General features: G+C 36.9%; 3 protein-coding genes and 1 long non-coding RNA gene across 4 annotated transcripts; all 4 read left to right on the top strand.

The window, feature by feature from the left end:
- The first annotated feature begins 1,624 nt into the window (after window positions 1-1,624).
- On the top strand, window positions 1,625-11,654 carry LOC149690149 (ATP-binding cassette sub-family C member 1-like). Its single transcript, XM_089870485.1, has 16 exons — window positions 1,625-2,449; window positions 5,739-5,915; window positions 5,982-6,095; window positions 6,195-6,332; window positions 6,385-6,525; window positions 7,018-7,076; window positions 7,456-7,572; window positions 7,644-7,805; window positions 7,873-8,047; window positions 8,168-8,422; window positions 8,996-9,199; window positions 9,352-9,498; window positions 10,565-10,655; window positions 10,728-11,092; window positions 11,178-11,345; window positions 11,412-11,654. The coding sequence occupies exons 1-16, from the start codon at window positions 2,405-2,407 to the stop codon at window positions 11,652-11,654; spliced, it is 2,601 nt and encodes an 866-aa protein (XP_089726611.1). The 5' UTR covers window positions 1,625-2,404.
- A 55-nt stretch (window positions 11,655-11,709) lies between these two features.
- Window positions 11,710-14,195, top strand: LOC149690148 (ATP-binding cassette sub-family C member 1-like). Its single transcript, XM_089869680.1, has 6 exons — window positions 11,710-11,809; window positions 11,871-12,395; window positions 12,545-12,744; window positions 12,808-12,934; window positions 13,068-13,837; window positions 13,907-14,195. Exons 2-6 carry the CDS (start codon window positions 11,877-11,879, stop codon window positions 14,016-14,018), a joined length of 1,728 nt encoding a protein of 575 aa, XP_089725806.1. The 5' UTR covers window positions 11,710-11,809; window positions 11,871-11,876; the 3' UTR covers window positions 14,019-14,195.
- A 915-nt stretch (window positions 14,196-15,110) lies between these two features.
- On the top strand, window positions 15,111-16,024 carry LOC149690147 (uncharacterized). Its single transcript, XR_016383870.1, has 3 exons — window positions 15,111-15,258; window positions 15,332-15,392; window positions 15,848-16,024. It is a non-coding gene; the product is annotated as an uncharacterized LOC149690147 (long non-coding RNA).
- Window positions 16,025-17,568: 1,544 nt separating this feature from the next.
- LOC149690146 (uncharacterized) lies at window positions 17,569-19,064 on the top strand. The gene is made up of 3 exons (XM_089869676.1): window positions 17,569-18,330; window positions 18,391-18,507; window positions 18,581-19,064. The coding sequence occupies exons 1-3, from the start codon at window positions 18,123-18,125 to the stop codon at window positions 18,622-18,624; spliced, it is 369 nt and encodes a 122-aa protein (XP_089725802.1). The 5' UTR covers window positions 17,569-18,122; the 3' UTR covers window positions 18,625-19,064.
- The last annotated feature ends 631 nt before the right edge of the window (window positions 19,065-19,695 follow it).

Here is a 19,695-nt window from a genome sequence, read left to right as displayed (position 1 = left end):
ATCAAATTTCATAGGCTTTTAGCAAGTCGATATTTCCTATTTTTTCTAACCCCCTTTTTAAATGGATGCTGAAACGCTGCACGCGCCATGGATTTACCCGGCAAACTACAGTTTATTAAAAATTGCGCTAATTTCACATCTCCTTATAACGAAACTTAGCCAAAAATTCTTCGAGTTCCCTCTTGGGCTTAGACAATGAACGCGTTACCGTTAAGTTGAGAATAACTTCAGATCATTTAACTCGTTTCGTACTTCATTACAGTCATATTGCTACCGAGTCCTGAATGGGATAATTCCGAGGACCAGTATGAAATTTCACTAAACTTTCCTCTTTGGTGTCGCCTAAGCATGCATGTGTTTTTATTCAGTTCATAGAGTTTAAACAAACAATATAGTGTCAATTAGATTTAAATTTCTGAAATTTTATGAATATACTTTGAAATTGCTACCACCATCTGTCGGGTAAAGCCTTTCCTAATTTAAGATTAATTTTATCAAAATCAATTCTCTTTTTTGTAAAATATGTAATTACTTCCCGTTATCAACATCACGTAAACAGTCCAATAAAGAAGTAAATTTTCTTTTCAAGAGTTCTATTAGATGGCAGTCAAAGACAGGAATATTCGATTAAATTTTTGAAACCCGTGGTGTTCGAAAATGCGTTTCAACTTGCAGCTCTAATAGGAGAATGAACTGCATGGCAACGTTCACAACTCGATCTTCGCTTATATGAAAAGTCCTGACTGGCTATTTCATAAATGCCTAAGCTGGCAATGTAAAGTGGTTCAAAGTACAATTAGCAACTGTGAAAAGTTTCAACAGTACCTTTAAATAACGATGTTAACTTAGTACGAAGAAAAGAAACATCGAAATCAAACTCTCGCGATGTTACACTTTCAACTACTTCGCATTACCAGCTTAGGCACACTTCTACCTTTAAAAATAGACTTCAGCGAGATGAAGAGTCATTCACGTTCTTATATTGGAGGCTATTGAAATTGTCTAAAGAAGATGGGAACTATGATATGTCCTACTCAACATGTGTGCCAATATCCTTGTTCTAGGGACCGATTTTTGGGGCTCTTACCTTCGAAACTAAATGTTTTAGACTCCATATTGTTTGTCTCTTTTCACTCAGTCTGACTTTAATACTTGGCACACTTTTCAGAAACTCCCTGTATATAATTAATAAGTTTGTATCTCCCTTATGTGTTCCTATACCAGTCATAAAACATGCAAACAAAGAAACCACTTTCTCAAATTTACATAAGATAAGGAATAAATACAGCTAATAAGAATTATTGTGACACATATCCCATGGTAATTTCTATACTGGTTTTGTGGACCGGGCTTGTGTACTCCGACACGCCCCACAATTTGGACGCCTTTTAACTTTAATTTCAGTTGTTGGTAGCAACGCGAGGTCAAGGCTCAACGCGCAGCGAGATAAATTATTCAAGAGGTAAAATTCATAATTATTAGTCCACAGATACTACCACAAAATCCGCCTAGATACATCGAGTAACTCTTAATAGCCGTATGCATTCCTGATAAGATTAGAGCGTTTTTGACAGATAAGCAAAATTTTTGCAAGGGCAAGGTTATTTCTTAAACCCTTTGATAAAAAAGTATGGAAGGAAAAAGTCGATTGGTAATAAAAACAAGCGTTTGGTTGATGTTAAAATTTATGTAGTTAACTAATAAGCCAAATATTTTTACGCGACCATAACAATATATACAGGCAGAAAGTTACGTGCCGGAGGATTCGGTGTCAAGACCGTGTTGTTATGGAATGTTTCGGTGTCTGGCCATAAGTGGATCATATTACAGCTCCACATATGATCCACTTCTGGTCTGGGTTATTCTAGTAGCGATCACTTCGATGTCGGGGTTTTTTAAAAACTTGTGAATAAATAATCTAGGAATCTACTGAAATTTGATTTTATTACTACTTTTTAAAGTAAAAACTATTTGGCTGCGTTAGGTTACGTTAATATATTATTATTAAATATTTAAACAATAGCTGTCACATCCTAAGTAGCAAACCGTCCAGCACCGATAAGTTTGTGAGCACACGCTTTTAGTTAAAATCTGCGCATGTTATAGTTACGGCATAAGGCAATGCGACCGTTTTGTCATCACACAATGAAACTGTTCTATTCGTAACTTTAGTAGTACCCTGAAGAGGGGGGGGTCCGAGATAATAAAGATAATAACCAGATAATAATACAAATTTATGTAAAAAGTAACTCTTTATTCGCTTGGCCACTCCAAAAAAACCACTCGCTGTTTACGACTCATCATCCAATTACGGTGAACTTTGAAACGCGTATAGAGAGTAGAGTCGCTGAAATATTTCCGGGATAAAGAATATTGGAAGACTCAGTGCAGCGTATTTCACAGAATGGCATGGGAAAGTATGGACTCTTTCTGTCATTCTAAGTTTTGGGTAAATATGAATCTATTGTATCTTACTATATGATCTAATCGAAGTTACTCGACAACCCTTAAAAATATTTTGGTGGTTATGATTATGAGAACAACTCGTTATGAACAATTTCCGTAAAAAAGTCACTAGCAGCTGTGAGGAACCTCGTATTGCATCCCTCGACTTTAAAATTCAATACACTATTTTTCGTCATATGTACTTATAAAGGGTCTTTCAAAAACGCTGGTCATAATGGAACACGTGACTATGGCACGCCATTCAGAACACAATAACTCGCGTTATAAAATCAGCTCCTCACGGGATTAAGTTTTTTTCATAGTTTCATTTTGGTTGTAGGTACGTGTTTCCCATCTTTGTCCTTGTATGAAAAGTATGAAACAAATACACAGTTAGCTTATAATCTACATTGAGGTTTCAGTAAAGTGCTAAAAACATCATTTTTCTTTTCTTATCCAGTTCTTCATAAAGTCTTGTTTTTCGTGTTTCTCAGCATGCATACAGACAGACAGCCGCGCGTACAGCGTAAAATCTATATTTAGATAAAAACCAGATTACATTTCAAGTATATATATAAAGTAACACTATTTATTCGTTTGGCCTCTCGAAACGAAACCAACTGCTGTTTACTACTCATTATCCAAATACGTTGAACTTTGAAACGCGTATAGAGAGACTTGATATTATTTCCGGGATAAATAATATTATACAACTCAGTGCCGCATAGTTCACAAAATGGAATGGGAAATTATGGATAATTTCTGTCAAGTTTTGGGTAAATGTGTATCTAATATACGTTACTAAATAATCTAATCGAAGTTACTCGGTAATCCTGAAAAATATTACCGTGGTTATGACAAATCCGCTCTGTGTAGAATTAAAGCGGACAGTCCCCTGCCAAAAAGGTCACTGGAAGCTCTAAGGACCCTTCCACTAATCGTATCAAATCTCTCGACTTTAAAACGGAAAACACTATTTTTGGTCATTTGTAACGGTTTTTCAAAAACGCTGGTCCGAGGGGTTAATCACTAGAATTATCAGGTGTACAAAACCGCAGAAATAGATTACTTGATTTCTAGAATGCTCGGAAAATCATCAGCAATCAAAATCATTCTTGACAGTCATCAAAGGTAATCAGAAATCTCCGATAATCACTGGAAATCACGTGGAATCTTGAGAAAATGGGAATTAATCTCATGATTTACTAGTAATCTTTTGTAATCACCTCGATAATCACACCTTTCGTGAAATAATCACACATAATCAATCGAGGAATTCGAAAATGCAATAAAAATCATAATCAGTTGAAATAGAAATAATCACTGAATTCATCGAAATTCACGAAGAATTCAGTGGTAATCACGGCATTCACCAAAAAATCACCGGGAGTCATTGGAATTCAAAGTAATCTGCAGCAATAACGGAAAATCAGTGTAAAGATTATGGAAATCACTGAAAATAATCGTAGTCACTGAAATCAAGGAATTCGTTCAGTAATCATCGGAATTCACATAAAAATTCAGAAATCAGTAATCAGGTGTACAAAATTTTGGCTAATGACTGGCCCCTCGCGCTGATCTTAGCATAAAGCGTGGCTGATATTAAATCCCAATAAATTCGGCTCCCGACGGAATAATTTCATTTTATCATTTTGGTTGTAGATATGGGTTTACCATTTAAGTCTTTGTTGTTGCGTTGCTTGCCAAAAGTTACACACTAAGAAAAATAGTTTTGGTCTGCTTTTAAATAACCTTCTATTTCATGAAAGTAGAAACTGAACTGAATTATAGCACTAAATTATTTCTTCTTAAAATTTTCCTGCTTACTTACGATTTTAGTGATACACGTAACCAGACTCGGAATTTTAAATCTTTTTCATTCATGTATCAAAGATCATTCTCTCGAAATCAGATTTCAGTTTTTCTTCATAGGCGTTTCACAATTAATACATGTACAGTAACTTCTTTTAGTCACATCTTATAAATACGACGGACTATTAGTTTGCCCTAGGCTGTAGCAGTAGAAGTTTTGATTGGGAAACACAAATAAACCTCTCCAAGTCCAGACAAAATTAAGAGGTCTTTCTCAAATAAATAATTGTTGATATTAATTATTTTAATCGTCAGTAATTTACCGTTAGGTCGCTTTAAAAATGGTTATTCCTTAAATAATTTGAACATGGCTATTGTTGACGTTTGAATTGTAGGATATATCTCTTTAGGATTTTTTTTTGGAAATTTAGTGTATAAGGCGATTGATTCTCTGTAAATGATAAGAAAACCCGCAATTGCGTGAACCTATGGTGGAAGCCCTGCCATTGCGATGCTAGACGTTTCTCGTAACCCTAGCCGATCGCCGCGTACTCATAATCCTAACGATGGGAGTAAAAGCCAAAAATTGCTTTCTTCGAACACGTTTGCTCCGATTTGCCAACTGCGAACGCAGTGTCAGACACACAGACAGGTCCAGTTTAATACCTCTCCGTGACATCATCGTCAGTCGGAGAGGTAAGAAGTAGTCTCTCCTCACCGGTATACTAGAGGATATATCACTTGATAACAATTTATGGAAGTTGGGATAGCGAAAGTACGTAAACGATGTGGCATAATTAAGGACTAGATCATCTTGTTTGTCGCAAGTTTTGGCAATGGATCCGGCTAACAGGCCAACTAGTTTCAGGATCAATTAGAAGATTTTAATTGCTGAAATCGCGATTCAATAGTTTCTACCGAAGACATTCCGTTAACATTCTATTAACGAACCCGGTTCCTTCCACCAAAATATTTGTTCGCAGATTCTTTCGAATATGCACACACATTAACAAATGAAACAATAGACAATATTAAGGAGATTCGTGTTGACCAGAATAAGTAGAAAAACCGAACAGACAGGGTTATTTAAACAATTTTAAAAGTAGCTTTACAAGGACAATCAGGGGAACGTTTACAAAATAGAAGTTTAAACATATCTGTATTAAGATCAGTCAGATCAGCTGTATGTTTTCAAAAAAGATTAACTCATAAAAAACTTTTCCCAATCAAATGAACGAATACTCTACCGAAACAAAACTAAAACACTCTGGTTTTCAGTAAGACTTTGGAAGTACGCTTTCCATTTTAGCAGTTCACTGCACATTCGCGAAGGTGTCTAAAAACATCAACGAAAGTTACATTATATTTTTAAAACTCGAAAAAGTGTGAAAATTCGTGTATATATATACAGTATAAGCCAGTAAACAACAAATGTATACTTTTCGAAGTTAGATACTACAATAAAAAATAAAATATTTCAGGATGCAAATTTAACGTGGTATACAGATAATCCCGACTTCACGCCATGCTTCCAGAAAACAGTTTTGGTTTGGATGCCATGCGCGGTGCTTTGGTTATTTCTTCCTTTAGAAATATACCTACTGTTAAAATCAAAGCAAAGACGTGTCCACTTTTCAAGCCTCAACATCACAAAAATTGTGAGAATATAGTTTAAGTGTTAAAATCCTAGTTCATTTTTCTTTTTCCCCGCTGAGGGTTTATAGTTTTTGATATTATTGCTTGCAATCCTAAGTGCGCTAAAAATGGGGAAACAAATTTACCAGAGTGACTTCAGCGTGGTTGACAATTTAGCACCAACGATTAAGCTGGCAACTTACGTAAGAATGATTTTAAAGAAATCGATTGTATAATTTCAGAAACATTTACTTATGCTCTATTAATAATCGTTAAATTATTGAAAAATATCACCTTTTCAGTTATTGGCAAGCTTTTTCTCTATATATGGGAGAAAGGTTGGTACAGTGTCGTCGGGAATTGAGTTGTTATTTTGGTTTCTAACGACAGTCACCGAAACAATAACGTACAGATCAGCCATTATAGATTATTACTTAAAAGTGAGTTTAGAAGTGTAACTTTTGACAGCCATTAAAAAAAACAACTATATAGAATCATCGAGATGATTATACCGCCTTTGTTATGGAAATGATCAACTTCCCGCTTATAGTCGTCACCTTTTTCTTGATCGCGATGACTGACAGCGGGGCACGGTACTATAAGAATGTATACAAAATCGACAAGCCAATTATGGTCTGTATTTCAAGGGAGCACGACAAATGGTCCAAAGACATTTGGGTGACGACGACTGGGTGTTCGAGAAATCGGGAGCGCGACAATTTGGAGGATCGACAATTGGGTTGCAATGAAACCGACGGAGCGTCAATTGGTTGAATTAGAAAAATATTTTGCAAAAAATACTTAGGCTACTTCTTAAAACTCATAAAATTTGGATGGTCAGGTTAGATTAGTTGGGTCAGGCAATGTTTTAAACTTCACGAAACCTCTATGGTTTTTCAAAACACATTTCTATTCATCCAATTGATGCTCTGTCGGTTTCATATTCTCTAAATTGTCGAAGACCCAATTTTTAACTCTCCCAATTGTTGCGTTCCCAATCGTCTGACACCCTGCGTTCATCACCCAAATGTCTTTCACCCAATTATGGTAGACACGTATTTCACGACCTGTTATCATTTTCTTACTAAATAATATGAAATATTATTCCCTATCAACCAACTTCAGAAATCTCCCGAAGAAGAAGCGTCATTTTTGTCAAGAATGTCATTTTCCTGGCTGAACAGGTTAAATATCATTTACTTACATAGTGCAGTCAAAAATGTATTTATTTAAACGAAATAGGAATGAATAACAGTAAATTTAACTTTACTTCAGTCCAACTTATAACCCAATGAAAAGCGCAACGAAATTTTTCAAACATTTTAGACATCTTAAATCTATGTTTAATATATGAGGTTACTGCAAAAACACTTTTAACCTGTTTGAAAAATAAGATCCACACTTCATTTCCTAGCCCCACCGCCGTATTATCAAAGGGGTTGTGAACTATGACGCTCTGTTATTCATTCCCATTTTTTCTTTTTTAATAAATATATTCCGGTAGTTAAACAGGAAAAACTTTTTCATGGAATAATTTAAAGTTTATTTTAATATGATATTAAGTTTCATATTAAAAGGCTGGAAAGAACCGCTGGAGCCATCGGACGTGTACGAGTTAAACGATCCAGACAAAGCGCAAACAGTTTCGCGGATGTTTGAACAGTATTGGAAATACAATTGGTATGTGTCCTTATAAGCAATGAGTGTTCAAAGAAAAAAATAATTGTGAAACTTAATTTTCGTTGGTAAAGTGATGAAATGGGTGGCCAGAAATTAGAATCCAAGCGATTAAGAAATCAAAACTATTCTATTGGAATATCTTTGTTCAGTACAGTTTGGCACTTTTTCTTGGCTGGAGGAATTCTACAAATTTTGGCCGACGTTGTAGCATACAGTAGCACGGCAATTGTCAGGTATTTTATTTAAAAAACTGACTTTAAACTTAGAAAAGTACGTACAACGTGTTATATACGTATTCAGATGGATAATCGCCTATTCGTCGAGCGACGAGCCACTTTGGGTGGGCATATTCTACGCTTGTCTAATAGGTTTGGCCGGTTTGTTACAAACGTTTTTCCTGGAAGGCAGCGCCTTCTTTCATACCAAACTAGGACTTAGACTTAAATCAGTAACCATGAATGCACTCTACAAAAAGGTAAATTTACAAGGAACGATCTTCCTCTGACAAACGTTTATGACCGAGTAGGGCCTAGTAAATGAGTGAAGACGAGAAACCAAGGACGTGCACTAAGCTGCGCAATAATATATTTCACAGACTCTTCGCTTGTCCAGTCGTGACATTAGCGATCTAAACATGGGCGCCATTCTTAATACCATTTACGTTGATACGGAAAAATTCCTATTACTGATCCAGTATATGGGATACCTTTGGTCAATGCCAGCCCAAGTTTTTCTGTGCACGTGCTTTCTATACCAAGAACTGGGTATCTCTGCCTTTGCCAGTTCGGGAATATTAATATTACTGGTACCATTGAACTTCGTAATATCGTGGAAACTTAAACAGGTCCAGGTGAGTGTCTCAAACGAACCATTTTAATAAGGTTATAAGACGTTGAGCTTCGCTTGGAATACAAACTTGCGTAAAGCGTAGGAGTCGCCGGGGAGACCCAGGCTAGTTTCTTCGAAAAGATCACAAGAACACACGTGGTCTTATTATTAATATCAGGCTGGTCACATATTTTCTTACTGGACATTGTCGGCTAAATAGACACCTGCACTTGATGGGCATTGTTGGTGCCCGGAGGAAGCGGATACCTTTATTATCGGTGCAAGACAAGGCAACACGTCAACCCCTTCAACAATAACATTAGTCTCATTCCACTATCACAGAACGGTAATTTAAACAAACGGGTAGGAACTGGGAACGAGTGATCTAATCTCACTATGGTCACCAAAGTTATTAAGTGATGAGCCTTTCGAGAGGCGCTTCGAGACGTATGGTCGATAAAAAGGGATATGGTTTCACTATAATGGGTTAAGAGTTATACGCTTGCAGTACGATGCCACTTTGCTAGAGGGTGGATTTACTGTTGGAGATTTCGTCACGTCTTCCGTTTAGGTTAACAAATTGTATTGTTCATAGGTAACGCTGATGAAAAGGAAGGATAGAAGAATAAAACTAATGAGTGAAATATTGAACGGAATTCGCGTCTTGAAGTTGAACGCCTGGGAATCATCTTTCCAAAGAATCATCGAGAAACTCAGAAATAAAGAAGTAATACAGTTGAAGAAACTATTATATTTGAGGCTGGCATCTATTTCGTCATTCTACGCAACAAACTCGCTTGTAAGTTTTATCCTCAAATTCTGCGATTATTGGTCACGGATTAAGCTTCCATAACGAGTTTTTCGTCTACTCCTTGTAAATTTACTTTTATGTTGGCCCATAAGTCCAAGAATAAAATCTTATAGATAAAATTTTTCTCGTGTATTTTCAAGGTTATTCTGGCAAGTTTCGCCATGTTCGTGCTGATTGACGACATCAATGTTCTCACTTCGACAAAGGCCTTCGTTTCCTTTCAGTTGTTTGGACTGTTATGCGCAACAGTATATTATTTTCCCGATGCAATTAATGCTGTAGTGATGGTAAAATATTTATAATATAGACTTCAACCACCGCCAGGCCCACTGAGACTGCAGAACCCAGTTTTGAATTATAACTAAACATTTTCCTGAGAAAAATTAACCCTCATAAAAAAAAAGTTCTGAACCGTTTCTTTTTCTCATCCCGATTTCAAATTTAAAAAAATTAAGGTTATCATCAAGCTTCGTTATACGGTCTTAAAACTATAATTTATGCATAAATAATAAATATTTGTTTTAATGGAATCTCTTGAACGACACAAATTATAGGGAAAAATAACCAACGGAGTAAAATTCTCAAAGAGAAACCAACGAGATAATAGATAGATCGAAGTCACCTTTAACTGTAAAAGACAAAATTTCGTCGAAATGCTTTTCTGAACGATAAACTTTCGTCGAAATGCTTTTGTAAACGAAAAAATTTCGTCGAAATTCTTTTCTAAACGACAAAATTTCGTCAAAATGCTTTTCTGAGCGATAAAATTTCGTCTAAATGCTTTTCTGAACGACAAAATTTCGTCCAAATGCTTTTCTGAACGACAAAATTAGGTCGAACTGATTTTCTAAACGACAAAATTTGGTCGAACTGATTTTCTAAACGACAAAATTTGGTCGAACTGCTTTTCTAAACGACAAAATTTGGTCGAACTGCTTTTCTAAACGACAAAATTTCGTCGATCTGTTTTTCTTCAGATAAAATTTGACATCTTACTCATAAAGAAGGTGGTTTATCAAACATTTATTAAGACCTAATTCGAGGCAGCGCCAACGGACGACCAATAACGTTAAAAACTTAAAATTTTGCCATTCGCACGAGTTTTTATATCATAATTTTCGATTTAATTTGCAACGGAATTATAGATATCTCGAAATGTTAATTCGAGATTGTGCGTATTGAGTTTGTTTTCCGCGTACGGTAAAAGAATTTGGGCTGCCTTAGTTTTGCTGTTGGATGCTGTATTCGAATTTAAGGAATAATATGCATTTAGTCAGTTACTTTGTTAAACTGCAATCTTTTGTACATTTTGTAAGTGTAAATAACTCCTTCGGAAAATATTAATCATTTCAGGTAAAGGTTTCAGTTTCAAGAATAAGTCTAATTTTAAACAGGAAGGAGAATGATGATTATATATGTCGCAATGGGAATGACGAAAAAAACTGTAACACTTGTCATTGTTTTGAATATTCAAGAATCCTCACTAAACAAAACAAAATTAAAAATTTTCTTCTAGGTATCGAAATTTCAAACGGTGCATTTAGTTGGGACACAGGAGGAGCAGATTTTTTAAGAGACATCAACTTGAAAGTTGCTCGTGGCTCTTTGGTCGCCGTCGTGGGTCCAGTGGGTTGTGGCAAGTCTTCACTATTGTCCGCTTTGGTTTGTGATATGAAGAAGATGAAAGGGGAAGTGAAGGTGGTAGGGACAGTAGGCTACGTCACGCAACAAGCCTGGATACAGAACACTTCATTCAGGAAGAATATCCTATTCACTGATGACTTGGACCAAGAAAAATACAACCAAGTCATTCACGCTTGCGCCCTCGAATCAGATCTGGAGTATTTACCAGCCCACGACCAGACGGAGATCGGAGAAAGAGTATGTATACTTTCAAATCCTTGCGTTGTTTTTTGTGTGTTTTATAGTTTAAATAAGACCCCTGATCAGATAGTTAAATACATAGGGTATCAATCTGAGTGGTGGTCAAAAGCAAAGAGTTAACGTTGCTCGAGCAATTTTTCGAAATGACGATATTTATCTCTTGGACGACCCTTTGGGGGCAGTAGACTCTCACGTGGCCAAACATATATTCAATGAAGTCATTGGACCAAATGGATTACTTAAAGATAAGGTTGGTGTTTTCTCATAATGAAATTAACTACTTCAAAATAAACTGTATGTAAAATTGCGTATGTAGACGAGAATTCTTGTGACCCATAACCTAACGTTTTTGCGAGATGTCAAAGAGATTCTTTTCATGAAAGATGGAAAAATAATACAGAGAGGAACTTACGAAGATATTATGCGCGTTGAAGGAATAGCCAAAGAGTATTTCACCCAACACATGAGCAACAACGAGAAAAAAGCTGACACAAACCAGAATTTAGACCCATACGAAAGGCAAGTATTGCAGACAAAGGTTTTCCAAATTTGGACTTAAAATTTGCTTAATTTTAATTAATATATTTTCATATAATAAAAACAATTTTCCGACTTTTTAATTATTATAACAGCGGAGAAGGAAAACCAGAAAGAACAGAATTGCCCTCGTTGCAAGCGAAGCTAACAACCAAAGAAGTTTTGATAAAAGGCAAGGTACGTATAGTAGTGTCGAGTTACTGTCCCGGAAATTTAAAATGAATTCTAAAATTTTCAGACCTCAATGGCAGTGTATATAACATACATCAAAGCAATGGGCATCTTTTCATTTGCAATGATGATCTTTCTTCACGCTGGTACGGCAGTGTTTTACGTAGTGCCAGGCTATTGGCTATCGTTGTGGAGCGAGGATACGAAAGAGGGAGAACAAGTGGACCCTCATTTAAGAACAGTTCGTCTGACAGTATATGGGTTTTTATCAATTTGCCAAATAGTAGTGTCCTGCGTGGCAGGGATTTTTGCCTTACGCGGTGCTATACGAGCTTCGATAATCTCACACACGGATATGCTAAGAGCTCTCTTACATTCACCATTGTCCTTCTTCGACACCACTCCGACCGGCCGGATTCTAAATCGCTTCTCACAAGATATGGATGCAGTAGACCAGCAAATACCTAACACGCTAAGACAGTTTGACATTTCTTTGATGCTTTCTCTTGGATCTTCGATCGCTGTTGCGATCCGCATACCAGAGTTTATAATTGCATTATTGATAGTAACTCTTGCCTACATGTTTTTACAGGTAAAACTTGTATATCTTGGTTTTAATGCACTAGTGATTTTCTTATCCAAAGTTTTTATTCAAGCTGATGAAGTTTTACCTTGAATGTTTATTTTAAATCACTGGTACCATTATTAAGTTCATGTTACTAATTTTCAACTGTTCAACAGCGTTTTTTCATAGCAACTAATCGCCAACTGAAACGAATTTACGCAACGAGAAACTCTTTCCTGTTCTCGCACGTTTCTGGGTCATTATCTGGTATCACAGTAATTAGAAGTAGCGGTGCCGGAAAAAACTTTCAAAACCAGTTTGAAAAACTAATTGACGACAGTGTTGCCACCAATTGTGCCTTGTACATGTGTGAAAGGTTGGTGGTGTTAATCTATGGTTTGCTGAATGAAACCAAGTGAAAGCATGTCTTTACATTAAGATGGCTTGCACTACGGTTCAATTTATTGGGAAATGTCTTATTGTTTTGCGCCTCTCTATTCACTGTTTTGGGCAAAGACACTTTATCACCAGGGATTGTTGGATTTATCATAAGCAACGCTAGAATGGTACCAATTATATTTCATATGTTCAATAGATTCCTTCGATCTTCACATATTTAGCTTTCGTTGTTCTAATTATGGCAGTTTCAACGGTTCCAAGAAAACTTTCTTACCATTGATGTACATTTTCTTTTGGTAGCTAGTACACCATGTCATAGTTACAACGAAGGTTGGTGTAGCTTTAGAAACTAGTATTGTTGCAGTCGAGAGGATTCACGAGTATTGTAGTTTACCGCCAGAAGCTGGATATAACAAATCAGAAGCTCAGGTACCTCCAAATTGGCCAGAACGGGGAGAAATCAAATTTCAAGACTACAACACAAGATTTCGTGAAGAATTGGACTTTGTCTTAAAGGACATTAATTTGAAGATCGAGGCAGGGGAGAAGGTGGGCGTGGTTGGTAGGACAGGAGCGGGAAAATCGTCGCTATCGTTGGCTTTGTTTCGTCTGATCGAAGCTTCGCACGGCAATATAGTGATGGACGGATTGGATATAAGTAAAATAGGCTTGTTGGAGTTGCGTTCGAGGCTAACCATCATTCCCCAAGAGCCTGTCATGTTCTCGGGTACAATCAGACTCAACCTCGATCCCTTTGAGCAATGCGACGACCAACGTCTGTGGGCCGCTCTCGAACACTCGCATCTTAAGCCCTACGTCGCATCGCTTGAGCAAGGACTCGATCACCCAGTCGCCGAAGGTGGACAGAACCTGAGCGTCGGTCAGCGACAGTTGATCTGCTTGGCAAGGGCTTTGTTAAGGAACACGAAAATCCTCATCTTAGACGAAGCAACGGCCTCTGTTGACATGGATACCGATGACCTCATTCAAGACACCATCAGGAAAGAGTTCGCGGGCTCTACAGTCATCACCATCGCACACAGAATAAACACTATCATGGACTATGACAAGTAATTGGTCTAACAAACTAGTTAACGAAGACGACAAAGTTTTTGACTTGCACTTCTTAACTTTTACAGAGTGTTAGTTATGGACCAGGGCCGAATAATGGAGCTTGACTCTCCACAAACTCTTCTGAACAATGATGAATCAATTTTCCGTGAACTGGCCAAAAATTCTAAAATTCTCTAGATAATTTTAACTTTCACTTCTCAAATGGGAAATTGGAAGCCATAATCTGAAACTGATATTTAAAGCAAAGCGGATCCCCTACAAGGGGACTTTCCTCCTAAACTCCGGGTTTGGCTTGGCAAAGGCTAGTGGGCGGGATTTAAACATGCACGTATAAACCCCGCCCACAAATGCCTCTAGCTTTGTCGAGTTCGTAAAGAAAGTCAACTTGTAGGGGATCCACTGGAGCTCTTATTCTCATTTTTTCAACAAAATTTCGTAAGCACTTAACTCACTTAGAGAGTCATTACCCTGTTAAAGTTAAAATGTGATAGCTAAATAAATTTTTTATCGATGTAGATAAACAAAAAATCTTCCGTTAATTGCGAAGCCTTTATTATGGAGACATTAAAACATTAAGGACTAGACATCATCTGAGGTTTCGGCAGACAGCACCCGAAGTTTATTATTAAAATATCCTTGTGCTATAATTGGTTAAATGTAACTAATAGCATATTCCAATAACTGCTCTGTGGTACTCCCCGAGGGTTTTGAAAATTTTAGTGAGATTCAAATCATCCAAGAGCTTGGGTCTCACTATTTCATGGGTTGTGCGCTTAATTTTAGATAAGTACTGTACAGATCTCTCCTCGATTGATTTTAATTAAACTTCAACCGGTTTTCATTTAATTAATACTTAATAATTTAAAAGTATTCCGAAAACTACCTTCTCTGAATTGCCGGCAACCATTTCACACAAAACTTTGATTATTAGAATTACTTGGCTTTTTCTTTGGGAAGCTAAACCTAAAAATGTATGATTTCTTTCGTTTAAGTTACATTACGGGTGGATGGTTTACCAAAAATGAACGTTAGTCGTTGCATGTTAACTTTCCAAACATTTAAAAATAATTTAAAGTGAACTGATATTTTTGGTATGATGATATTTATGATCTTCAATTGCCTTAATCGACTAAATAATACTTTTCTGGCTTTGATAAACTTATGCGAACCACAATTGAAAGTGCAGGTAGTTGAAAACTCAAACGTTTCCATTACTAGATGTTAAGCAGGTGCTAATGAGAGCAGTCATTAAAGAACAGGCATTTTTCAAGTCAATGGTAAACTCTAGTCCCTAAACTACCAAACATTGGCGAGGAAGGAAACTATATTTATGAGGGAGGGTAGATTGTGCTTTAATTAATGCATTAGCCAGGAACACAATATCCCGTCAAGGGACTTGTACTCTTTCGAGCTGAGGGTATCAAAAACTTTTATTAAAAAAATTCCCTTTCAAACTCCACTTATCTTCAAATACTTGAATTTTTCGTAAGGGCGCTAATAATCGTAGGAAAATGGGATAAGGTATGGCAAGGACGAATCATTAAAAGAAAGGTATTTTTTTTTCATAAATTTTCATGGTTACTGTTACTGTACATACACTGTAAAAAATAATCCTACTGTCTAGTACCTTTAAAGGTATTTTTCGATGCATAAAGGTACTACAAAATACCGTTGTGTTAAGGTACTCTGAAATACCTCTTAAAGAAGGTACTTTTGAGGACTACTAGGTATTTTATGATCCCGTAATTCGGTATCATTTAAACCTCAACAAAGGTCAGAATAAAACTTTCAAATTTTGAAAGGTACTCCTTATTTCCGAAAGGGGTACCTGTTAACACTCAAAATGGTTCGATAATATTCTTTTAAAGGAATTTTGTGCTACCGAATTAGGTGTGAAATAACCCACAAACAGGTCTAAATTATACTTTCGCGGCATCAAAATATTTGCGGCACATTTGCAACTGGTAAACTTTTCCTTAGTTACCCCGGGCTTGAATCAGTTTCAGACAAGGAAAGCAATACATCACTTCGATGTAAAAGAGACGGAAAGACACGAGAGTAAAATTTTCCTTCCATCTCAACTTTAGCGTCTGTGTTGTGGGCTTGCGGGACGAGGGTAAAATTTTGCCTTCTATCTCGCCTTTTACTGTCTGCGCCGTAGGCTTGCGGGAACGTGAGAGTTCACCAAGTAAGCAAGGATCAACCACTCTAGATTTCCCGACACTAAATTTTGCTTCCCCTTGTTAAGGAAAGTGTGATACTGTTATAGTGTAAAGATAATTCAGAGTCACATATACATGGATATTTTCTGAATGGCGACTGAAGGCGTAAGCTCGGATTCAAACCTTTATATTAATTAAGTATGCCTTATATCATAATTGTATTGCATTTAAATGATGTTACGTATGCTAGTGTACATAACTGTCAAATATTAATTATATGTAATTAAATATTTAAGAAAAACCACTAGCTAGGAAACTTCAGATTGAAATTAGAATATCGAGTAGAAAACCACTACCCTATTCTACCCTACCGAACCTATTCTTTATGTTTATATATAATATTCCAATAGAGATTTTTTCTACGCTGCCATTACTAGTGCTAATGGTGAAGTAAACAGTCAGTGTTAGAGAATTTGGGCTAGAAGTATTATATCATGTATTTTACTTTAGTAGTGTTAGTTATAATCAGCACGCCGGAGCTAAAAAAATCCCTCTAAAGGAGTCTGTTAAGTCCTTTTTACTTTTGCGCTCTTTAGAGCAGCGAAAGTATTGTTCCGACCTCTGTTGGCTGGACGGCTGGCTGGATTTGGTGTAACCGCATAATAAGTTTCGTCATAAATAAACTTTTTGAATTTCAAATTTCCCGCGAATTTTTGACTCGAAATTCATCCGTAGTACACCCTTGGATGAGACTGTAATGGATTGGAAAAGTTCGGTACCTAAGCTCGGGACACGTGATTGCGCAATATCGTTTTTATTTCGGTCGTCGTTTAGTGCTGCCATCATGGAGAAGAATTTTAAATTTGAGAAATTATTTCACCTTGTAAATGACGTAGGTTCGGCAATTTGTCTCTAAGCCTTGAACTAAAAATCCTAACTCAGACTTAAATGTTCATCTACATCAAATTCAATAATTTCTTAGTACATACTAAATTGAATTAATATTTTATACCGTTATTAAGTTAATATCTCTTCAAACCTGAGACTGAGACAGTCTCATCCAAGTTAAAACCGTTAACACTTTACTTTTAAAAAAGATATTGTGAAAAAAACAGACGAGTTTTGAAAAAATTCTACAGTAGGTGTCTCTCAAGTCGTACGACCGAACTAAAAACCCCCAAACAGCCCCCCTTCTGTCCCGAGGTGAGGTACCCGCCGCCCGTGTTAGATGTATGCTATATTCCAATCCATTACAGTCTCATCCAAGGTACACCTCACACCTCATAGGTGGCGTAACGTATTTAATTTCAATTGAAATTATTTTTCTGTCGGCGCCGGGCCTCGAACCCGCAATGTCCCAATCCATACGAGACGTCAGTGAAGAACGCCCGAGCGCGCGCCTTACCACGAAGCCACGCTTGCTTGTAATATAGAGTCAGATAATTTATAGTGAAGAGAAGAGAGAGGTACAACGATACGGACCCCCCCCCCACCTCCCCGACGCCCGCCACGAGACGAGAGAGAGAGGACCCCCCCCCCCCACCTCCCCGACGCCCGCCACTGGATGCTGTCGAATATATATTGTATCGCGCTAGAGGAGGAGAGATCCAAGAGACAGACAGACTTCGCACGCGCGCCAGACTGCCTTTAGCGCTGTGTTCCTTGCAATTTTTTTTGCTATTTAATAATTATTATATATCTTTTTAATCCTAGGCAAGATTAGATTTCTACTTGGGAACATAAACATTACAATTAATACTATCATATTAATCAAAAAAGAAATTAAAGTTCTCCCCGACTGAAGGCGCGATAAGCAGAGAGAGTTTTCTAATTTCACCAATGATATCGTTTTTGAAGAATCGTCTGCTTAAAAGTTAGGGAGGTTGATTTACTAAGATGATTGATGATTAGATAGTTTAATCAGGTGTTTAAATGTAACTTAATTCCGGCGATACCATTAATGACAAACGCAGTCAACATACTCATGGTTTAATTAAAGTTAATTAAATTGAATTGCTCAAAGATAATTATAAAATTAAATCAACAACTCAACTATCGGCTCAACGATAATTTGGCTAGTTTTTGTCAGTTTTGCTGTTTATTTTAACGTAATTAAACAATGGTTAAGTACTGCAGCGTGTATGGGTGTAGAAATAATGCCACAATGAGTGGTGTCCGCTTTCACCAATTTCCACGCGACGTTAAATTGTCGAAACAATGGGATATAGCTTTAAAAATGGGTAAACCACACACCAAGTCCATGGTTGTCTGCTCCCTTCATTTTAAAGAAGATTATTACCGCCCTCAACCGAAATATGAACATTCAGGTATGTTTTAAGCGTATAATATTAATTTAAAACCAATTATAATTAGAGTTATTATTGTAGATAAGTTAAGTTACCCTCCCAGACCCTTGGCTGTTCCTTCCAAAAAACTGCCGTTAAGGAAACATGATCAACAAATATTGAATGCCACCTCCATAATTTCATTAACAGGATTACAAAGTAAGGGTCTATTTGATGCGATCATTAAAAATATTAACAGTAAATTCATACCCCTTTTTCATGGACAAATAAGGTAGAGAGGGCCAAGAATGGGGGAAACTACGAGTCTCGAGATAGGGTATTTTTGACACTCATGAAACTAAAACTTGGCATTTCATTCACCGCTCTATCAGCTTTGTTTGGAATAAGTAAAGTTCAGACCTCAAATCATTTTAAATTAACTCTTACGCAGTTCCCAAGCTTGTTAAAACCCGTGAAAAAAAATGCAAATAAATAATGCATTAAAAATAAATAAATTTATTTATTATTTATTAAATAATAAATTTTGAAAAACAATTTTATTTAATAAATTTGTAAGGTTCTATCACATTTTAATGAACTTAAAAATATCACTTCAGCCTTATTTGCGCCATTACATTCCGTCCTTTTTATTCCATTTCAAATAATTTGGAATGTAGTAATTAAAATAAGCAAAAAACCTTTTGAAAAAAGTAATTTGTAATCTTGGTAAAAGATTGTTAATAAATTTTTGGTCTTTTGGCACATCAATAACAAAACAGTCATCTTCCAGTCTTTGCGCTCTTTAGAGCAGCGAAAGTATTGTTCCGACCTCTGTTGGCTGGACGGCTGGCTGGATTTGGTGTAACCGCATAATAAGTTTCGTCATAAATAAACTTTTTGAATTTCAAATTTCCCGCGAATTTTTGACTCGAAATTCATCCGTAGTACACCTCACACCTCATAGGTGGCGTAACGTATTTAATTTCAATTGAAATTATTTTTCTGTCGGCGCCGGGCCTCGAACCCGCAATGTCCCAATCCATACGAGACGTCAGTGAAGAACGCCCGAGCGCGCGCCTTACCACGAAGCCACGCTTGCTTGTAATATAGAGTCAGATAATTTATAGTGAAGAGAAGAGAGAGGTACAACGATACGGACCCCCCCCCCCCACCTCCCCGACGCCCGCCACGAGACGAGAGAGAGAGGACCCCCCCCCCCCACCTCCCCGACGCCCGCCACTGGATGCTGTCGAATATATATTGTATCGCGCTAGAGGAGGAGAGATCCAAGAGACAGACAGACTTCGCACGCGCGCCAGACTGCCTTTAGCGCTGTGTTCCTTGCAATTTTTTTTGCTATTTAATAATTATTATATATCTTTTTAATCCTAGGCAAGATTAGATTTC

Source organism: Phalangium opilio, unplaced genomic scaffold (genome assembly GCF_054372755.1).
Source record: "Phalangium opilio isolate 3A_F unplaced genomic scaffold, DU_Popi_V2 ptg000031l_1, whole genome shotgun sequence".
NCBI classification, from domain to species: domain Eukaryota; kingdom Metazoa; phylum Arthropoda; class Arachnida; order Opiliones; family Phalangiidae; genus Phalangium; species Phalangium opilio.
This window is presented reverse-complemented; position numbering and strand designations above follow the sequence as displayed.

Excerpts from the sequence above, each read along its gene's own strand:
- LOC149690149 (XM_089870485.1), top strand. The coding sequence starts at position 2,405 with ATGGCATGGGAAAGTATGGACTCTTTCTGTCATTCTAAGTTTTGG. Across the intron at positions 6,096-6,194 it reads CGATTAAGCTGGCAACTTAC|TTATTGGCAAGCTTTTTCTC; the intron begins GTAAGAATGATT and ends TCACCTTTTCAG. Across the intron at positions 8,048-8,167 it reads TGAATGCACTCTACAAAAAG|ACTCTTCGCTTGTCCAGTCG; the intron begins GTAAATTTACAA and ends TATATTTCACAG.
- LOC149690146 (XM_089869676.1), top strand. The coding sequence starts at position 18,123 with ATGGTTAAGTACTGCAGCGTGTATGGGTGTAGAAATAATGCCACAATG. Across the intron at positions 18,331-18,390 it reads ACCGAAATATGAACATTCAG|ATAAGTTAAGTTACCCTCCC; the intron begins GTATGTTTTAAG and ends TTATTATTGTAG. Across the intron at positions 18,508-18,580 it reads TTCATTAACAGGATTACAAA|GTAGAGAGGGCCAAGAATGG; the intron begins GTAAGGGTCTAT and ends TGGACAAATAAG.
- LOC149690148 (XM_089869680.1), top strand. The coding sequence starts at position 11,877 with ATGGCAGTGTATATAACATACATCAAAGCAATGGGCATCTTTTCATTT. Across the intron at positions 12,396-12,544 it reads TTGCCTACATGTTTTTACAG|CGTTTTTTCATAGCAACTAA; the intron begins GTAAAACTTGTA and ends ACTGTTCAACAG. Across the intron at positions 13,838-13,906 it reads ACTATCATGGACTATGACAA|AGTGTTAGTTATGGACCAGG; the intron begins GTAATTGGTCTA and ends TAACTTTTACAG.